Source organism: Camelus ferus, unplaced genomic scaffold (genome assembly GCF_009834535.1).
Source record: "Camelus ferus isolate YT-003-E unplaced genomic scaffold, BCGSAC_Cfer_1.0 contig313, whole genome shotgun sequence".
NCBI lineage: Eukaryota > Metazoa > Chordata > Mammalia > Artiodactyla > Camelidae > Camelus > Camelus ferus.
This window is the reverse complement of record NW_022588524.1, coordinates 1,073,479-1,095,373: the sequence shown is the minus strand read 5'-3', so window position 1 is coordinate 1,095,373 and position 21,895 is coordinate 1,073,479. Positions and strand designations below refer to the sequence as shown.

Below are 21,895 nucleotides of genomic sequence, written 5' to 3'. Positions count from 1 at the left end.
TGGCAGGGGCACCGTCGTGGGCTGACTCCTGGGACGTCGGCAGGCAAGGCGAGAGGCAGTTTCCAAAAAGGAAAGGTCAAAGCCAGAGATGGGAGTCTGGCCTGGTCCCCACTTCCGTTCAGTTCAAATTCTCTGAGCATCCACTGAGCTCTGAGCACCAGGCCACCCCAGCCCTGAGGATCCGGGGGGCAGCCGGGCTGGGTGGTGCCCAGGACCCAGGAGCAGGCCCAGGGCGAGCACGGGGAGGTGGGCGGCGGGACGCCCTCCTGGTCAGGTCCTCGCAGCCTGTGGTCCGACTACCGCCCTGTCTCTCTGCCCAGGAGGCGGTTTAGGGTTCCTTCAAAGGGTGTCTGTCAATCCCTGGAACAAAATACACCTTGTTCCCAAGGCAACGGGCGGGTGCATCGCATGGAACCCGGTCTTCGAATCATGCTTTCCCCTCGGAACAAGGCAGTTCGAGCCGGCGCCGGCACGGAGGACACTCGCACTGTCTGGGAGGAGCGCTCACGCCAGGATGCTGCTGCTGGCTGCTCGGCAGGGGCGGGAGGCCCCGGGGTGTCACCAGCCGGGATGGGGAGGCGTAACCCTACTGCTGTGTCCGGTGAGACGGGCTCCAGGTCCTGCGGCGGCCACATGGTGGGTGACACAGGGCCAGGCCCCTCCCCCTGCAGGAGTGGCATTTGGCAAAAGTGGAGGCCATGGCGACGGGCTTCAGGTCTGTCCTCGGCACTGCAATGGTGGTCACCCGTGTGCATCACAGGGCTGCGTGAGGAGCCGATGAGTGGGACGTGATTCCTGGGCCACGGTCCACGCTCTGAAACACCCACGATGTCGCACTAGCATTTTACGGGACACGTGCTGCTGGCACCGACGACGAAGCCCGTCCTCATCACTGCTAGGAGCTAGGCCGCTCCCGCCTGTGCCCAGTTACGTGACGACCACACCCAGGGAGACCCCTGCCCTCCTCAAGCACAGCTTCCCTGCTGGCTTTTTCCAAGACAGATTATATATTTGCAGACGAAAAAAAAAAAATCACACAAACATATAAAACCTTACAGGTTCCCCTCCCCCGCTGCCCCGTCTACACCCCAGGGTAGCCCTTATCTTCCCCTGAAGTCTCGTGTTTACACGCATGCCAGCGAATCAAACAGGCATTTCCACCTCTCCTCGCCCCCCACAATAAACGGAGTGAACGCATCCACTTTCTGCACACTGCTTTTTGTTAATAATGTCTCCTGGAGGTTCCCCCACGAGAGAACCCAGGGGAAAGCTGACTCCCCGCCCAGCGGCAGAGGACGCCCCCGAACGCCTCCCCGGTGACTCACAGGACGCGTCTCCGGCTGAAGGTCACTTGGGCTGAAACCAGCTTGTAAAGGAGCATCCTTTACATTCCTTCTTCTCTTACAAGAATGATACTTAAATTTTGTGGACGTCGGGGCCCTAAGAGGTTCCGGACACGCGGGGTGTCTGCGTGCCAAGGGACATCTCGTGGGACCTCAAAGTGAGGTGCCCCCACTGCTGCACACTGAGCGTCTGATAAAGAGCGTACGAAACTGCCCTGGCGTTGCCGTCACACTGTACGGTGTCCCTTCTAGAACTTACTGTCAGGAGACTTGCGCCTGGGGACACCTGGTGATGTCCAGAGGTGCTTTTGGTGGGGGGTGCTATGGGCGTCTCGTGGGAGAGCCAGGGAGCTGGCAAGTGTCCTACACCACGCAGGACAACCCGCCGCCCGGCCCCCGACGCCAGCAGGGCCGAGGTGGGGAGATGGCTCCCACCCCCTGGATGTTACACCTCTGTGAGAAGCCTCTGAGATACTGGACAAAGTGTGTGGGGACCCTGGGTGACCAGAGCACGGTGACCGCACGCCGGGAGATGGGCACCTTCCCGGGGAGACGCGGGCTGATGCACGTGGCCACGGGGCACGCGCGTACCTTGAGGAGCCTGAACGCCGTCATCCAGCACGTCCTGCCCTGCTCGTCCTCGGCGCAGAGCAACCGCAGCTCCTTGGCCTCGCTCCTGACTTTGTTCGGCTGAAGGAAATAGAGCAAGACCCAGTGAACGTGACACAGGGGCGCAGAGCACCCCTAGGGTCAAGGCCGGGCTGAGCCCCGACCCCACCCCGCCCCTGGCGCACGACCAGCGGGGGGTCCCGGGAACAGGGCAGGTGCGCGCATGGCATCGAGCGCCGCTCACCGCCCCGCCGTCCCCCTGACAGTGGATCTCCAGGGGGACAAACAGGGAAGCAAGCCATCCCTGAGGAGGTGGCGGGTGTCACGCGGACAAGGGGGACCCTAAATGTGGGGAGGGGGCCTGCTCCCCGCTCCTGGGTTCCAGAAGGACCCAGCTCCACAGCTTCCCTCCCGGGAAGACGGAGGAGGCAGCTGCAGGGAGGGCCATGTGGGGTTAGCAGGTGAGGGGAGAAGCCCCAGGGGGCTCAGGGGAGCTTGAGGGGCCCCAAGGATGGACCCTCTGGAAGGGACTGACACCACGGGAGCCCCCGGACCCAGACCCGAGGGGCAGCGCTGGGGGGGACACTGGCCCAGCTCCCCACCTCGGAATCTGGGTGGGGGGGACCCCGAGGGGGCGGAGTGACAGCCCCTGCGTGGGGTGACCCGGGGAAGCCAGGACTGCAGTGCAGGGGCCGGTTGGAGGGGAGAGCCCCCAGCTTCCGGCTCGGCCCCCGCCGAGGCTGCTTCCCACCGGCGCCCAGCGCACTGCGGGCCATTAGTGGGTCTGACTCCTACTCCTTGCACCCAAAGAAGCAGATGGCAGGCATTTAGCACAGAACGGGCTCCCTGTGCCCCGTCTCCTCCTCAGGACGGGGTCGAGCGCTGGCACGGAAGTTCGCCCGGGTAGGGGGCTGGGCCGGACATGGGCCACGGGGCTGGGTCAGTTCCCACCCTGGAGCTCCTGGGAAGACTCAAGAGGATGGACGTCAGAGTCCTAGCAGAGCGTCCCGTGTGCAGCAGGCATCGGGTACAGACCTGCCAATGCGATGACCAACCTGACCATGGCCTCGCCCGGGAGAAGAGGGGGCCCTGCGCACAGAGGCGGGTGTGTATGTGTGCACGGGCATGCACACAGTCTACATGTGTGCACACACACACGTGCAATGCGTGCACACGTGTTGTATGTGCACGTCTGAGTGAGCTGGCGCTCTGGTCACCGATCCCACTATGCCCGTGACTGGAAGCCCACACCGAAGGCGTCAGCCCGCTCAGCTCCCTGGGGCCACCAGGTGGCAGGCTGGGGGTCTCCGACCCACTGGGCCCCCCGTCACATCCTCTGCTTCTGAGCTTCTGAGCCACCCCAGGACCAACACATCATATGCACACGAGAAACATTTTCACAGGAATGGATAAATCCAGCAAGAGCTGGAGGTCACCGGTTCGAGCCCAGTGCCTGGGGCGTGCAGATGCTCGAGGACGCTCTCTGAAAGGGCAGCGGGCAGCGGGCAGCGTACCTTTATGCAGAAGCCGAAGTCCGTCGGGGCGCCGTACTGCTTCCGGCCGGCAGTCAGGGAGAACATGCCACTGTCCTCCAGGTCGGCCAGCAGCTGCAGGTGCCGGGGCTCCTGCGGGAGGGGGTCAGGTTGACGCGGGGGGACGGCTCAGCGCAGCCACGGGCCGCCGCCTCCCCTCTGAGGTCCATCCGCCGCTCAGAACCACCGTGGGGGGCAAGTGCGACATTAAAACCACATCCTCCCAGCCCCCCCCCCCCCCCAGTTTGCAGACAGAAGGCTGCCCCATCCAAGCTCCAGGGGCCTGACATTCAAAGGGAAAACCAGGAGAAGGCGTGGAAGCCCAGGTCCCAGGGCACACGCTCGAATGCGGGAGCCACACGGTGCTGCGATGCGGTGCGCTCTGAATCCAACTGTCCCATCAAAGCTCGCCGCGTGCCCTCCTCCCCGACCCCCCAGCCCACCCCTGGGTTCAGCCCTGTGGAGAATGAAGCCTCTGGTGATCATCAGAGCTCGGCCATCAGGAGGTTGCCGTTCCTCCCTGCGCAGGTGAAGACCCCACCAGCAGAGGGACGCGCTGGGTGACTTCAGCGAACTCGGACGTGACAGGGAGGAGCAGGTCAGAGGGGCCAAGACCCCAAAGGAGACCCCGGCAAGGCAAGCCTGCAACGCCCCAACTCTCTTCAGAGGCTTGCAGCTGTCTTCCATCCCTCCCCTCCTCTCCCCACCGGGGATACATGCAAAACCGCAGTTTTTTTCTGCAAAGCGTCTACGGTCCCATGCGTCAGATCGCCATGAGGGTGGCAGTGATCTATTCCATGTCCTTTGGGCCAGTGAGGATGCCAGCTTCCAAAGGATGGATATGAAGTCCGCACCTTCCAAGGGACTCTGGCAGCCGGGAGGCTCTGCTCCCCAGCCCCCCGAGGGGCCCGGGCTGGCCAGCATCATGGTGACAGTGGGATGACGCAGCCTGGGGATTCCCAGGGCCATGTCATCACCCGGTTTTCCCCGTAGAGAGGCAGACCAGCCACTCTGAGCGGTCACACCATCGTCACCAAGCCGTGAGCCTGGAGGAGCCCCAGATGCATCCGGAGCGGAGCCTGCGCCTCCCCTGACGCCTCCCGGCCTCCCAGACTCCCCGCTCTAATTAGGGCTCACCTTCGAAGCTCCCTTCGTGGAATGGTAGAGGCCGGACCTCCGCAAACAAACGTACAGCTTCTTCCAGGACCTGCGCCCCAGCTCCCTTACGTGCAAAAACCCCTGGATTTCAGGGCAGCTGCTGGTGTTCAGAAAAGTCTGCCGAAGGGCAAACGTTACGGGTCAGATGGCGCCGACGGCAGAGGACTAACATAGATACGTTCCTGGCGTGACTCACACTGAAATATCCGACCAATGACTAAGATCTTCCTATTTTGGGTCAAACTGAGTGTTTTCAAAGGACCGCTTTCCCATCAGAAGTCTTAAAAATCCCATCAAAACTGGCGTCGCCTAGAACGTAATTAGGGTTTAAACACCCTCAAGCAAGCGGACCTGACACTGACGAGAACCACAGCGTCCTAACTTCCCGAATGAGACAGTACGTGTTAAGGATCCTGCTGTTTATTTTGGGTTTCCGTGAAATATGAAGTCTGACCACCAGAGCTGGGGCAGACAGAGGGCTAGGAGAGGCCCCTGGGCCCCGTCACTGTCGCCATGTCCCCGCCAGCGGAAGCTGTGTGACCGTGTCTGTCTGCACGAGACCCCTCTGGGAACGCCCCCCATCCCAGCTAACTCTTTCCACAGGCAGCACCTCCTTCTCCGGGCAGGAGAGGTCGGGCGGCCAGGTCTGGGAGCCGGGTGGCCACGGGTGACCTTGGTGGGTCCCCTCCATTGACTCAGAGGGACCCAGCTCCTCCTGCGGTGGGGATGGGCCTGCTGGACCGGTCCTGATGCAGCCGCGCCAGCACTTCTGGGGCCTCAACAGACCGCCGGGCTCGCCCACCAAGCACCGCATCATCTCAAATCAGGCCAGTAAACCATGGAGGACCACCGCCCCGTCCCGTGATCACGGAATATCCACAACTTTCACGCAGAGCAGATAAACGCTCGGGTGGGAGGGCTTCCCCTGGGCAGCGCAGTCAGCTCCCAGCAGCAGAAACAAGTCACTGAGCCCCGAACCAGAGACGGGAGGGCTCGGAGCAGGATTCCGTAGGAAGAAAATAAATGTCAGTGGTCTGCTATGTCTGGTGCCACTGTGGAGCCTGCTGGTCGCCTTAGTGAACTGTTCACTGTCTCACGTGCTCTGTTCAGAGACACGTTTCTAGGGGTGCAGGGCAATGCCCCCGACTTCCCTGGGAGAGGCTGCAAGTGCGGGGACGCACCTGCTGGCCCGTCCGCTGGCGGGGGCGGGAGGGGAAGGGCCGGGTTTTCTTGGAACAGACCTTAGAACGCCAGGAGACCATTCAGACAGGGGTCCTTATCTTTAAAGCACAATAAATTACTTTCAAAAGGATTTTACGGCCACCCAATCATTTTTTTTTTTTTCAACTATAAAGTGGACCAAGTACTTTCATAGGGATTTCCAGGGATGTGTGCTTGGAGGAGGGAGGGGAGCTGGGGGCCTCGCAGGGAACACAGGAGCCGGGAGCTTCTCCCGGGAGCGCCCAGCCCTACTGCCTCTAAGTCAGTTTATCTCGTCTATAAATTCTTGTTTCGCTTTGAAGGCGCCCAGCTACACAGGGCTTTCCCGGGTAAACGTTTGCATCTGGTTACTCTAAACCCCCTGGGAGCCCAGGCTCACAGGTGACGAAGAACGCGGTTGCTCCCAGGTTTGACAAGGCCACCGAGCACTGCTCGAGGGAGTTGCAGTGCAGAAGCCCTCCGTACCTGCAGGAGCTGGCTCTGACTGCCGTTTGACTGCTGGCACCAGGTCACCATCTGCTCTGGGAAGAAATTCTGGGACGTGGAAAAACAAACAGGTTCCAGGTCAGTTTCAATGCCGGGATTAAAAACATCATGATGAGCAGTTTGTGTTTAAGATGACGGTCTGTTTTATGGCTTTGTCACACACGGGAAACAGAAGTGGAAACAAATCAGTGAGCCTCGACGCAGAGGCGGAATGATGCATCTGTCCTTAAAGGCGGGATCAAGCCTGGAGTGTCTATTACGTGCACTGACTCCCACAGGGCGCGCCAGCGCAGAGGGCTGCCGCGCGCCCGGACTCAGAGACACAGGCGCACGGCACGGGAGGAGGGCCTCTCAGAACTAGGAGATGACCCAACAGACAGAAAGAGGCCTTTTCTGGTGCGCTGCCCAAAAGGAGTCATCAAATTTCTTCCTTTCAATAAAAGCAGCAGGTCTTGCTTCCCAGTTGCCACCGCTGGGTCTCAGGATGAGGATGGGGTGCGTGCAGGTACCCACGAGGGTCCCCGCCCTGCTATCCCACAATGCAGGCATCCCGCCCTTGGAAACATAGAAGAACCAGAGAGACCAGCTCAACACGCCTCGTGTTCATTTCCCGACTTACTCCTCCGCAGATCACCCCAAAACAGTATTTGCTATTTGCAGAGAAGAGCGACTTTTTATTTGGCCGAGTATCTGACCAAGTGGCTTCAATCTAACAAAGACCTTCCAGTATAACTGAAAAAGCCCGCCCTTCTCCTGTCTCTCCGTTTGGAGACCAACCCCTCGTCCCACCGTGGCTGATGGTTATTCTCCGCCGGTGCAAACACGCTGAACTAAGTTTCAGAGACGGAGTTTCAAGCAAGTTAAAAAGCAGCTCAGGTTCTCAAACGCCACCCGCCACCCCCGAGTCATTCGTCGTGTCATCGGCTACGATGGAACTCAGGTTCCAAACCCCACACCCCAAGCCGCAAGACTCACCGTGGGGTTCTTGAAGAACTCGTATTTTGCGTAATTCTTCCGGAATAAAAATTTACTTTCGCTTGCCATGGTGCCCTCCACCTGCGCCACCAGCTCATGGTCTTCCAAGCACCGCTCTGCGGAGGAAAAGTGCCACGTGGTGAGAGAGCCCTCAGGACATCTTCACAGCCAGTTGCAAACCTGGGTGACTTTCTGTTCTTTAAACATCGCAAGGGAGGGTGGGGTCAACAGCTCAGGTGAACTGAAATCTCTCTTTAACGCGTTACCAAAGGCATCAGGGGTCTTGGAGGAGGAATTCAGGTCAGCCCTTAATTTTACATTATGTCTCAGTTTCGCAGCAACGAAGCATCAAGACTGAGTGATTCTGCCTTTAAATGAAGGACTTTCAGCTCTTGGAAAGAAGACAGACGGTAAAATTTGGGAAAACACCCAAAAATAAAGAACGGTGGGAGGGCTCTGAGCAAAGAGGGTGTCCAGGCAGGTGGGGAAGGGCTTTTCCACAAAAGTCGGTTGCCTGAAAGGGCGTCGGGGAGCAGAACAGGGGAGGCGGCCGGGCGACAACGGCACACATCCATCTGGAAGCCGGATGCACCCCAGGGCTGTCCTCACAGCCCGGTTGTGTTGTTGGGAAGGAAACACACACTGGATTGCACTCGTGCAAACGTGCTCACACGCACGCACACGCACGCACAGGCTTCTGTGCATCACCCCGGGGAGGCATTTCCCGCACATTCTGAACAGCTTGGTTCCACGTGGAGCACGAGGTCCTGGACTCGGCTCTGCTCTGCTTTGATGGTGTGACACCCCCCCCCCCGCCCCCCGCCGCCACCGTGTCTCCTCAAAGCTGCTGTCCCGGGGCCACGGGGAACCAGGCTGGTCACACAGCGGGGTGAACCACAGCAGCAAACCCATGGCAGTCTCCACGTGCGAGCTGACACCCAAGGATAGGGGAGGAGATGCTAAGGAAGGGGCCCACCAGGGCCCCGTCGGCCCTTCGCAGCCCCCGCCTCCCTGAGCGCAGCCCCCGCCCTCCTGCGCGCAGCCCCGCCTCCCTGCGCGCAGCCCCCGACCCCTGCGCGCAGCCCCGCCTCCCTGAGCTCAGCCCCCGCCCCCCTGCGCGCAGCCCCCGCCCCACAGTGCGCAGCCCCGCCTCCCTGCGCGCAGCCCCCGACCCCTGCGCGCAGCCGGCGGCGCTGGATCCCTAGAAAGTCTCCCCTCCAAGGAGGGACGAAGCGTGGAGCGACAGTTTCCAAGTCAAAGCCATCTCAGGACGCGGGAGAATCCGGGTCCACAAAGGTCCCCGCCACCGGGGCGCTGGTGTGACTCGGGCCACGGCCGTGCACAGAGCACACCCAGCCTAGGTTTTGATGCACCAAGGATGGTTCCTCGGTGCAGATGTATTTAAAGCCCGGATTTGCCAAGGATTTCCCGTGATGGGCGGCAAACGCACGCACCCGAGGGAGGGCCAGACTTGGCAGCCCCAGTGAACCCAGCCCAGGCCCACTGGTCCCCGGCTGCAGAGAAGAACCTGCGGCAGGTCCGATGGCTGCACCGGCTTCCAGCACTGGGGCCGGCCCAACGCCACTCACTGCAAACCAAACCCTGGCTTCTCCCCGGACTTTCAATCAGAGAAAGTATCTCTGTACTTACAGGGAAGAAACCAAATGCAACCTGGTAACCTGCTGATGTTCAGCTTCGAGAATGAACATTTTTTTTGCAGGTAAAATGAGGAAAAATAAAAGGCGGGGGGGTGGCCTGCATCTTGGAAATCATTGCTCATCTCCGCGTGTGACAAGGTTTGATACTGTTAAGGACGTTGTATCTGAGCTGCAAGGAAATGCTCAATTTCTGAGGCTAAACACGGACTATGACGCGGTCAGATGGGGCCCACTCATCCTCCCGCTGGCGGGGGCCTAAGGGAACCGCCTGCCTTACAGCTACGTGAGCGTGGACCCCCCTCTGGCCGGAGCCACCGGCCTGGGGAAGGTGCAGGTGTCCAGCAGCATCCGCGACATGCAACCTACAACTTGAAAGCGGCTTTCCATGGGGAGAGTCAGTGACAGGGTCCTGGGTCCTGCTTCCCCCAGGACTGGGCGTCTGACCGCCGGATGCTGGGTGATAACTGAGGAATAGGGTTTTCCCCTGAGTGACAGCTTAACTGATTTTTAAAAAACCCTAAATGATGCGTCTGGATCCCAAACAAACCAAAAAAACCAAACAGGCAGGGAAGGTCCAGGGATGGATGCAGCGAGCGCTCTGGGCACGAAGGGAGGTCTCCATGGGCGTGGACCCCGCAGGAGGGCGTGACTCGGTGGGTCCAAACCCTGCAGCGTCGGGGGGGGGGGGGAGCTTTGAGAAGCCAAGCACCAGGGAAACGTGCCCCCCATCAGCTCACGAGAAAGGAGCTGGCGGTGGAAAGTGAGCAAGGATCTCCGAAGGGGATCTCACGCCTGTGGTTCAGCTTTTTGCCAAACTTTGATCCAAAAGTTCTTTTTTATTTTTTTCATCATTTGACTTCTCCCTTTTCCACTTGGTTTTATAAAAAGAAAATGTATTAGAGGGGAGTACATTAACCCATCTGTGAATAAGAGAAAGAATAAAAAATCAAACACAGGAATGTCATATCGCTAGGGGCACCGCGTGTGCCCAACCATTTTTTTTTCCTACTCCCTCGGAATAATTTGTTCTTCCCGTGGTGGGTCATTTCCCAAGTTTTAACGAACATAAAATCTCTTTCTCTACCAGGAATCAAAGGTCTGCCACGAGAAATACGCAAACCAAAACTTCTCAAGAGGTGTGCATGTGAAAATTTCCTGTGCATTCGCACCCGTTTCCAACGCTAAGGGTGTAAGAGTAACTTCACGCGTTAAAATCTCCGCACACGTTTCTTTCATGGTCCCTCTCAGCCTAAAAGGGCTGTCAGGTGTCTGAATGGGATTCCAACAAGATTCATTATATTTGGGTCCCACTATGCAAGTTATGCTCTTAGGATTACGTCTGTATCTATGTGTGTGTGCATGGGTGTGCACGTGTGTGCATGTGCAAACGGCAGGGTTCCAACTACTGTTTAATTTCCAAATGACTCGTGTGTCAGCAGACGCTTTTGGTGGCTCTGCCGGACCACTGGGGTCCATACCTTCATGCACGTCCCCAGCTGGAGCCTGCCCGCCGGTGTCCACAGAACAGCGATGCTACCAGCCGCTCTGTGACTGGACAGCAAGAGTGCTACCGAGTGCAATGACTTTTCCAGACCCAGAGGCTCCCTCTGAACGTAGTAATTTTTCTAAAAAGATGATGAGGGAAACTGTAAACTATGGGAACAAGTTTGCCGCCTCGCTCCTCTGTGCTTGGGGACATGGAAGAAAACAGCCATCGATTGGAGGAAGTTCTGGTTTTAAATGTGTGCCTGTGATTTTTCTGAGCACCTGCACTTCCTCCAAGAGGAATTTAAACGAGAGTCTGAAAAGCTTCTCTACCTGAAGCAGACCATGCGAGCAAAATGAAGAAACAAAAAAACCTGAGTTCTGCAAATAGTACGTATTAATACAAAATATCATCTCGCTTTCTCACCACACACACACAGACACACTGTATCTCTTTCTCCCTCTCTGTGAAAACATTAGGAACCACTCAGAGACATCGAGTAAAACTCAAGGGTCCGTGAGCTTGCTTCCACGGCAAGCGTGGATTCCCGGGGCTCTCCCTGTGCCCTCCTGCAGACTGTCACTGCGACCCCCCAGCATTGATGCCACAGTGGGGCCCCGGGGCCCCTCCAGGTTGCCCTCCCCAGACCAGAGATGTGCAGCAAGCCGGCTTCTGCTAAATCAGAGGGACCCTTCCTCCTGCGTCTGACCTTTGGGAATTACCGCTCCAGCCATCCAACAGAAGATTCTGGAAGCAGCAGAGGGGAGCACGCAGGAGAGGGCAGGCGGGATTTTAGGAGAGAGAGAACAGGCAGAGGCGTGGAGGACGACACAGGGACCGCTGCCACACGGGCTGGCACCCCGGGCGGCTCCCTACCTAACCCCAGGTGCGGGTGGCACTCCACCAGAGCCCAGCTGTTGTCGTCCACGCAGTGGCTTCGGTACACCAGCCACTGGCACAGGTCCCGGGCCGTCGTGTCCGCGAGAATCTCCACCACCCTGCTCGTGCCGTCCTCGCTGAAGACTCTGACATCCTGCAACACAAGGAGGGCGCCTGCACGTGAACGGAAGCCAAGTCGGACAGGACACTCAGGGACGGCGGCGCTCCAACCCACGGACGGCTGTCCCTCCAGGCAGGTGATGCCCGCCGGCGTCAGGGCTGCAGGGCCAGCCCGTGTCCACTCTGCCCCCGGCCCCGGTCCCCTCGGATGGTGCAGAGCACGGACGGTGACAGCTCGATGTTCTTAACACACCCGGGACACCCCGGGGACCTCGTGGCCCGAGTTGAGCTTGCGAGCCGCTTCCCCACGGAATGTCTGAGGAGGCAGCAGAATTCAAGTGATGCTGGTGGCCTTGGGAACCAGCTGAACCGATGGTAAAAACAAAGCCACAGAGGAAGGTGGGATTTTAGGACAAAGGGAGAAGGCAGAAGTGTGGAGGACAACACAGAGACTGTGGCTACCCTGGCGGGGACACTGCAGGGACATAACTGTCACTGACTGCGCCTGGCCTCCCTTCCCCGGGTCTGGGGTGCAGCGGTCAGCACCCACTGCCTCCTCCTGCCCCCCGCCACCTGTGTCTTCCTCACTGAGGCTTAGGAATAAGATGAGGGAAATTAACTTGAATACGTGGAAATACAAAATACTAAAAAGATGGGCGTCGTAAAAACAGTCCCAACATTTTTGGGCCCTTCTCCCTGCAAAATCACGCGCAAGCTTCGCTTCCCAGGGCTGTGCAAAGCCATTGCATGTGAGCGGCTCCCAGGCAAGCCAGGCAGAGACCCAGAGGGTCAGAAGGAAACTGCCCAGCTACTGAAGCGACCGGGGTGTGACCTTTAAGGGAAAACGAGATGCTTAAAAAAAAAAAAATCTTACCTCCACGGCATGGAAAAAGCAGTCAGAGGAACAAGACGGCGTTTTAAGTCGAGATGGCCTCTGGGAAGGGAGTTTGTCCCCAGCCTTTCCCACCGTCCCTGGCAGGCAGGCCCAGCTCCGGGCGCTGACCCACCGGGGGCTGGCTGTGTGGACCGAGCCCGGGGACAGGCCGTCTCCCGGCAGCAGGGAAGCGGCTGCCAGTCTGTCCTGGGCTTCGGTCCCCTAGGTAGTAAATCAAGCCATGCCGGGCGGATCAATTAGGTCCCTCCCCAGGATGCAACTGCTCCCTGACGCCAGGTGCCCCCTGCCCGACAGCACAGCGCTCGGACCGACACCCTCCAGCAAAACCCCTGCCCGTTCCCCCCATGGCAGCCAACTGCCAGGCAGGAGGCTCAGGGCCTGAGCACGTGTGCTCTCTGAATCCAGGGCTGTCTGCCAAACTGCTCCAAAATCTTTCTCCCTGCAAGTCAGGGGCAAGCGTGGAGCTGGGGCTGTCCGTGGCCCGGGTGTCAGCTGGTCCTGAAGCACTGGCTCCAGCTCCCTCGCTCTCTGTCCCTTTTCTCTGAATGTTTATCTCCAGGACAGACTCTGAGTGTTTATTTCCACCGCAAGGAGTCCGGGAGTGAAGTCCTCTGGGAAAGGCATCTTCCCACAAGGGCCGTCTCCACCGTCCCCCAGCTCCTGGCCCTGAGGAGTTCGAGCTCACTCGGCTGGAGGGGAGGCAGGACCAGCCTGGGGGACAGCGCCGTACGGCTGGGCAGGGCCACCGTCCCCACCTGCCACCTCTCAGCCAGCCCGCAACCCCAGAGGGATACCCGGGTGGCTGGATCAGGACTGAGGGACCCGCTTACAACTCACATTCATTTTTAAAGAAATCCACTCCTGTCTTTTCCAGAACTTACATCTCACTCACTCAAAGTCACCCTACTTCCAAACAAGTCAAATATTCAAACACAGCTGATGTGTTTGGGTCTACGAAAATAACGTTTAATTTCAACAGCGAAACTATGTCTCTGGTCTACAGGTTAAAAACTTTTTCAAGGCAAACGCATGAACGTAAAAGAAAAACGAATTTAGAAATTACGAATGAGTTCATACAATTGCTAGTTGCATTTTCGCATTTCCCACCCTGTCTTCTGCACCCATGTCAGATGCAGCCACGCAGACCAGTGTATTCCTAACGGGCCTCTTTCCCCAAGTTTCCCGGTGAGCTGACATGGGATGACAATGAATGATCTGGTCTCCGGAAAATTTAAACGATGGTGAAATGCATTTCCCTCCCCCACCCCGTCTTTTCCTGCCCCCAGGCAGCTGTGGCACCAGTTTTTAAATCCTTTTCAGCACCTGATTCTTTAAACACTCTCCTCGCGTGCCTGAGGCTCCCAGGCTGGGCCCCTCAAAGGGCTATGATAGTCGGAGCATTAAAATCTACGCTGTGCTTTGTCCTAAGGCCACGTCTGTGGTGTTCAGATTCCTGCAGCCGGCAGCTGGGAACTCCAGATGAGTGCATCCATGGTGAACACTTATGCACAAAGGACGATGCTGGAACAGCCAGCACCGTTAAACCCAGCAGCTCTCCAATTTTTTTTTTCAATTGACGTACATATAGTCAGTTACAATGTGTCAGTTACAATGTGTCAATGTCTGGTGCACAGCATCAGGTCTCCATCATACACACACATACATAGATTCCTTTTCACATTCTTTTTCCATTATAGGTGACTGCAAGAAATTGAACATAGTTCCCTGTGCTGTACAGAAGGATCTCGTGGTTTATCTGTTTTATATATAGTGGTTAGTATCTGCAGACCTCCATCTAGAATCTTCTAGAATGCCAGCAGTTCTGCAAGGAGCATTTTGCACTGTGCCCCCTGCCCCTTCAGTCAGCACCTGGGCGGTGCTGGGGTCCACCCTGGAAGCAGGTACAGGGTTTGTATCTTCAGTGCATCAGGTCTGGGCCGTCTAGCGAGGGCGGGATGCAGAACCAAGAGGGCCTGGGGGATCCGAGTGGGGGTCTGCTCTGACTTAGGTCTTCATTGCTGTCCGATCTACATCTTAGGTCCCGAGCTCTCTCGGTCGTGTTTCACTGTGTTTCTCAAAGTGAGGATGGAGGCGGCGCTTTTCAGGAACTCCCTCCTGATGCTCCTGTAAGCAGTGCAGGTCAACCCTGCCAACTGGACACAGATATAGTGGATTTTTATTATCGGTTTTCGGTGTAACGTATCTGGACAATACATAAGGGACAAAGGAAGAAACGTGACAACCACAGACAGTTCCCAGCTTCACTGTCACAAGTCCAGAGCATGCCCTTCCAGGGTTCTCCACACATGTCTTCATAAATAGACACACTGACGTGACCAGGGTCAGAGTGCAGACACAGTTCTGCAGTCGGGCTGCGATGCTTCACGTTACACCGTAGACGTTTAGTGGGTCGTGACATTTGATGCTTTAGGGCCTGTGAAATGTGCCTTTCGCACGGCTGCCTTGAATGTGACATTGTCCGATGCTGTCCAGTCAACGGCTTCTAGGCGTCCATGCTTATCAGTCCCACCTCTATGCCTGAGTCTCAGTGTGTGGGTCTAATTACATCCTTGGGACAAACTGCTTGATGTCAAGCTTTCTTCAAGTACGTCTCTAATAAGGCGAACGTTTCCAAGAACGTCCATGTGTTGACGACCGGGTGTTTGGCAGAAAACATACTATTCCTTAAAAGGGCATTTGTTAAGACAGTGGACGGGTGAGCCAGGCCAATGAGCACCCCCAAACAGCAGCTCCCCACTTAGCAAGCAGCGCTCTGAGCAGCCCCCTCTCCCTGGGTGTCCCCGTGTCCCCCACTGCGCACTCCCCACCCCTAAACTGCCTAAAGGCATCAATTATGGAGAGAATTTCTGGATCAAGAGTCAGAGAACGGACCGCAGAGCCTACCGGTCCAGGATTCAATCTCCCGTTCGCCACTGACATCGTTAATCCCAAAACAGAGGGACTATCACACAGGCTGACGGCGAGGGGGACCCAGAGAAACGCACGGAAGTGCCCGTCACAGAGTGCATGCTCAGTAAGGGGTCATTCCACACAGACTGGCTTGTCTCCTCCTCCTGGGGGGGAATCTTCACACCTAAAAGATGACCTTCCCCGTGAGCTCCAGGGCCGAGACGCCCCCCACGCCAACACCGCATCAACCAGAAAGAGGGTGTGCGGGCACAGCGCTCCACCCCGGGCTTTACACTGTTTCCGGTCCAGTTGTTGAAAATCCTGGAATTAGAAGAGTTTGCTTTGTATTTAAAGATGCTGACGGCCACAGTGAGAGGCAGGGATGGTCCGTGAGACCAGGAAGACGCCCCGTGACGCCCCGTCTGTCCACCCTGGGAGGGGCGGGGGCTGTGGGGCGCCCTCTGCCCACAGCAGGGTTGAGCAGATAATCTCTCAGAGGCCTGGTAACTCGGGTCCACCTCCAGATCTGCTGGGGGCAGGCGGCAGCTTTTGGTGGCAGGTCCCCCTGCAGCGTGAACACGGGGGCCGGGTCTTTCCAGCGCGATCACAGCCTTCGTGGGGAGCGAACTCCAGGAGCCAAGCCCCCTTCCTGGGGCAGCCGTGTCTCTCAAGGGAACTCACCGCCAGAGGCTTGCAAATTTGCTGTGTAAACGCAATTCCTAGTTGATTTTTTTTAACGCTATGAAGGAATTAGATGTAATCATATTAGCAGGCCTGGTGTAAAAAAAACAATCACAATTGTTTACGGAAACATACTAAACTATTTACAGATGAATTATCTGACGGCTGGGATTTGGGTCAAAACAACATACAGGGGGAACTGACGGGGGTGTGACATGGTGGTGGAGCGCGGGGAGGCACACGGGGTTCAGCACCCTCTTCTGTCTGGTTTTGTGTAGGTTCCAAAGTCTTCAGGATAAAGCCTTGTCAGCTTTGTGCTGCTGGAAGAAATAAAGCAGATTTTAAGACTTTTCCTGCCTCATTTGGTTGAAGAATGGAAACCACCTTTCTCTCCTTCATCGTGAAGTTCAATGGCGAGGGCAGGTCTCCTGCACATCCTCCCTGGTTCCTAGTGGGAACCGGGGCGGGGGTGGATTCTGACCCCGAGGGACGCGTGGCAATGTCCAAGACGTCGCTGCACGTCACAGCCGGTGCGTATGTGGCGGGCACCACCGTGTTCCAGTGGGCAGAGGCCACAGACGCCGCCAGACCCCCACGGTGCACAGGCCGGCCCCCGCGGAGGACCACTCACTCCCAGGTGTCCCTGACGCCGACTGCAGGGCAAGGGGAGCCTCGTGCTAAGGAGCAAGCCAGTCCCTGGTGAGGACGTGCCACAGGGACACGGGAACCGGCCTGAAGCTGGCTTCCTTCCACCAGCCCCACCGGACAGGTGAGCATCAGAACCATTAATGGCAGTGCTGACGGTAAGCCGAGGGGTAACGTAATCACCAGGGTGCCCTTGCTGGTAAACACACAGACGCAGGCGTGAGTCCCTGGGAGAGACGGGGCGCTCCTCCTCACGGCCACAGGCCACCAGGGCGGAGGGCACAGCTCAGCGGTGAAGTGCGTGCCCAGCATGCACAGGGTCCCGGGTCCAGTCCCCAGCACCTCCGTCAGAAGTGAAGACATAAAGGAATAAATACCGAATTACCTCCCCCCACTATACACACACACACACACACACACACACACACACAGATTTTTTAAAAATAAAGAAATAAAGAAATAAATACTGAATTACCTCCCCCCACTATATATATATATACAGAAAAATTTTTTAAAAATAAAGAAAGAAATAAAAACCGAATTACCACCCTCCACTATATATATATACATATACACAAGTTTTTAAAAAATAAATACCAAATTACCTCCCCCCACTATATATACGCACACACACACACACAGATTTTTTAAAAATAAAGAAATAAAGAAATAAATACTGAATTACCTCCCTTCACTATATATATATATACAAATTTTTTTCAAATAAAGGAATAAACAAATAAATGTGGAATTACCTCCTCCCACTATATTGATATATATATACGCAAATTTTTTAAAAATAAAGAAATAAAGAAATTAATACCGAATTACCTCCCGCACTATATATATATATATACACAGAAATTTAAACAAAATAAATAAATACCAAATTACCTCCCCCCACTATATATATATACACACACACAGATTTTTTAAAAATAAAGAAAGAAATACAGGATTACCTCCCCTCACTATACACACACACACACACACACGCACACATATATATATATATATACACAATTTTTTAAAAATAAAATAAACAAGTAAATACAGAATTACCTCCTCCCACTATATATATATATATATATACAGAAATTTAAAAAAAAATAAATAAATACCAAATTACCTCCCCCCACTATATATATATACAAATTTTTTAAAGATAAAGAAATACCGAATTACCTCCCCCCACTATATATATATACAAATTTTTAAAACATAAATAAAGAAATACCAAATTACCTCCCCCACTGTATATATGTATATATATATAATATACAAATTTTAAAAAAATGAATACCTAATTACCTTCTCCCCTGTATATACATAAGTTTTTAAAAGGTGAACTCGAAGGCAGCCAGTCAGTGCAGAACGACAGTCTGGCGCAGTGACAAGCACCAGACAGGAGTCATCCGCGTGGGACAAAGCCAGACAACGGAAGCCGGAGGGAGAGAAACCCACTCACGTGGTTTCAAGTTACCTTCCCTTAAATTGCTTCTGACAGTTTACGTCCGAAAGGGGGCATATGTACACCTACGTATATCTCCCCTCTTTTTTAAAAACTAAAAAAAAAATTTTTTTTAATGGAGGGGCTGGGGATGGAACCCAGGACCTCACGCATGCTGAGCACACGCTCCACCCCTGAGCTGCACCCTCCCCTGACTCCCTTAAATTACCACCCTTTCCTCTGTAACTCTACAGTGGAGAAACAGCAGACAGGAGGCATTATACCACGGTCAGTGTAACCGGACAAACCGGCGTCACAGGTGCCCCGAGCTCCTGCCCGGGGACGGGCACCGCCTGCCTGGGGTCTCCCCACCACGTCCGAAACTGCGGGAGTCCCCAGGAAACACTCCGCCACCACCCAGAGAGGATGCTCCGGGAACCGGAAGAGCCCCATGGGAAGGGCGTTAGACACCCTAAAACCAGCGCGAAGGGCGGTCCTGCGCTGGTTCATGAATCAGGAAGCAGAAGCCCCAGAGGACACGAGCAGGTCACCTGGGGGATCTGAACAAGGTGTGCGGGCTGGGTCCTTGCATTTACCGGTGCTAACGCCCTCCCTGTCACACACACGGGCACCGGTCTACACGCATGCATACGGGAGCAGGGAAGGTGCTTCAAAATGGGACTGCCTGCCTAACTGGGAATCGGGCTAAAGGCTCCCTGAGAGGTCTCTGTATTACTGTCACCGCAACTTCCCTACAGGTTTGAAGTTATTTCTCAGTAAAAGGTTAAAACACACGTCTTGTGAAAATAACGAAATGTAAGGTTCCCCCTTCCACCCACCAGGGTCTCGTCCCCCACAGGCAGACGGCAGAGTCACAGAGGTGGTGGGAGGGGAGGGAGGGAGCCCTTGTCAGGCTGTTTCCGTCACCAGGGGGCCCCCATCCCTTTTGCACCAAGTCCACATCTTCACCATCCGGGATATTTAGGATCCAAAATGCGCAGGCACCCGGTGGTGCCATCGCAGCTGGGGTGAATGAAAGATCTTAGATGCAAAAGAAGGCACTCAGGTGGGCAGTCCCTTCATGGTTCTCGGGGACAGGGGGCCTCCAGCTGTGCCCCGGACCAGCCAGGACGGAACATTAGCCTCCATGCAAATCCCCGGGCCTGCACCACGCAGCCCGCACGGGGGTCCCCTCCGCGAACGCCCCACCGTTACGTTGGTGTTGGGGTGAGGCTGGGGGAGGAGACACAGCCGGATGGAAAGAACCAAAAACATCCAGAAAGGGGACAGCTTGGGAAGACGGGCAGATTTACTGCAAGTTTACAAAACGGTGACATTTGAGGTGCTGAGAGAGTCTGAAACGGCTAAGAGATTGCAAAGAAGATAGAATTTTCACTCTCAAAATCCCGATTCATCTCCAAATTGCATCTGCTAGGAATGCAGTTTATATCAATAAACTTTCTACTACCCATAACACCGTCTTTTTTTGGAAAGTAAGCTTATCTACCGTCACAGCGAGATTCTATATTTACAAAAATACTGATCACCGCCAGGCGTTAGGAACAGCGATGACTGCGAATTCCCTTAAAAAGCAGAACGTAGTCCCTGACTGGGATCACCGCGTGTTCTGATCTAAAACCCAGGCGACACGCGTGAAACCAGTCGCTTGAGAGGGAGATGCCTGGATTTCCAGCCCGCGGTGCGGGCCGTCTGTCTGTCTGTCTGTCTGTCTGTCTGTCTGACAAGGCAGGCCTTCCCAGGTCTGCTCACGTTAGACCACAGATCGGCTGGAAAGAAATGTGAAGTGCAGAGACCAGAGTCGTGCACAAGTCTGCCAAAGTCAGGCAAGCGGAAGGTTGTACCCAACACGAGCTCAGGAGGTCCGACATCGAAGAGTTAAGCACCTCAAAGGGACAGTGGACACCTCACCCTCCACCTCCGGCTGCTGGGGTGTCGGACGGGGACCCGTTTCCAGGGCAACACGCAAGCTAACGCCCTCCTGCAAACCTCCCTCCGGTCTGCCCCCTTCTTTGCTCACAGGTGGGCTCAGTAAGTACCTTCTAGAGCATCTGGAAGCTGCAGAAACAGCCAGTGAAATGATGGATCGCCCGGGCGCCTGCTCCGTCACAGGGGAGGGTGCCCGCAGCCTGTCCAGGGCCAGCGGCACAAGACACAAGAGATCCACCCCCCGGGTCCCTCTGCTCCTCAGACAGGGGACCGGCCAGGCCCCGGGGTGCTCACGTCCTGCTGGAATGGGGTACCCAGCCCTTACGTGCACACACACACAGTCCTGAACACAGAAATTCCTTAATCAGCAGTTCCAGTGCTGGGACTCCGTCCATCTGTCTGTCTGTCATGTACCTCTCCCCTCCTCCATCCCCCTGCTCGGCTCCATTAAGTGACCAAGGACTTAGCGTCCAAGGATGCTCATTTCAGCTCTGTTTACAGTAAGAAAGAGCCCCAAACTGCCATGATTCTGCAGATTTTTCTATCAAAATAGTTTTTCTTACCCATCCCTGACGTCTTCTGTGTTTTTTTTCCCCCAAATTCAACGTATTTTATCCCACAAACTTCAAATCTTACTTTAAAACTATACTTCTGCTGTGAACAATATACATTTAGATGAAGGATTTAACAGACAAAATTACGGATTTTCTCTAGTTTCTTAAAAAGTATTTTTGAACACTTTTGTATCTTTTCTATTCAAAAGAGAAAATATAATTTTCTACTGATATAAGTTATAATTTTTTTTTTGAGGTCTAGTCAGTTTACAATGTTGTGTCGGTTTCCAGCACCGTGCTTCAGTCACACATGCATCTTATCTTGGCTTGCTGCACTGGACTGGGTTTAGGACCGAATTCTCTGGATCCCTTCACTCCCACGGTTCACGGTTTCACAATCTCACACGTCACATCCACTAGTTACGTTCTTAGTATGTACCGGAGTGATTTAACGGAGTAACATTAAAATTAAGATTTTTTTTTTCCCTTCCTTGGAAACTGGTTTTTAAGGAGGTGAGCATTTGATGTGCACAATCTCCCCGGGGGCCCACTTCAAACTCGGCCCCAGCAGCCCCCCGAGAGCTCCTCCCAGGACAGGTGCCTGGCAGCATCCTTTGGGGGCAGTGGCGGCCCTCTGGCCTCGCCAGCCCGGGGCCCGGGCACCGTGTGTGCGCCCAGGTTAGACTCCAGGCAGGACAGGAGAGGGTGCCTGGAGAGGTGGCCCCAGTAGCGGGACAGAGCTGGGTCCCCCCCCAGCGCATCGGCCCCAGCCGGGAGAGCCAAGATGTACCCGGGGCTCAAGAGAGATGTCACATGCCGTATTTGCCCTTCATCCAAAACAGGCACATCCTCCCTGACACAGATCAGCTCTGCAGAGCTGCCCGTGTGCTTCCAGCTATAAAACCCCTGAGCAGGAAAGATGCAGTCCCACTCTCTGAAGTCCATACCCCACCCCAAAATTAAAAAAACAAAAAAACCCCTGGAGACCACAGCTGGGGGCTGACCCACCAGCTGGGGAAGCGGCGTGTGGGGAGGACTTCACCACTGTTCACAGAGTGCACTTACCAAACCCCCCAGGTAGCTGCGCACAAAGCTCTACCCAAACCAATTAGACAGACCGAATGGGGGCACGGAAACACGAGGCTGCGAGGGGTGCAGGTTTAATTACGAGACCTTCCCTGCCGTGGGGTCTTGAGCCGTCAGCGGTACAGACCCCCACGGGAACCCAGCCCGCAGCATCACTGCGGGGCCGTTGGGGAAACACTGCATCGCTCCCTTCCTGTTTGATCCACTCAGGAGCACTTCGCAGCCTGAGGTCTCCCAGATGCAGGGGACCCCACCCCCAC

General features: G+C 55.6%; 1 protein-coding gene across 5 annotated transcripts in view; it reads right to left on the bottom strand.

The window, feature by feature from the left end:
* The window catches only part of GRB10 (growth factor receptor bound protein 10), a 112,547-nt gene that overhangs the window by 17,394 nt on the left and 73,258 nt on the right, over positions 1-21,895 (bottom strand). For all 5 annotated transcript variants that reach the window (XM_032476259.1, XM_032476255.1, XM_032476256.1 and 2 more), the window contains 6 exons: positions 11,345-11,501; positions 7,325-7,440; positions 6,329-6,397; positions 4,622-4,759; positions 3,467-3,577; positions 1,935-2,033 (listed from right to left, as the gene is read on the bottom strand). In XM_032476259.1, the coding sequence (XP_032332150.1) occupies positions 1,935-2,033; positions 3,467-3,577; positions 4,622-4,759; positions 6,329-6,397; positions 7,325-7,440; positions 11,345-11,501 (690 nt within the window). The remainder of the gene's footprint in view (positions 1-1,934; positions 2,034-3,466; positions 3,578-4,621; positions 4,760-6,328; positions 6,398-7,324; positions 7,441-11,344; positions 11,502-21,895) is intronic.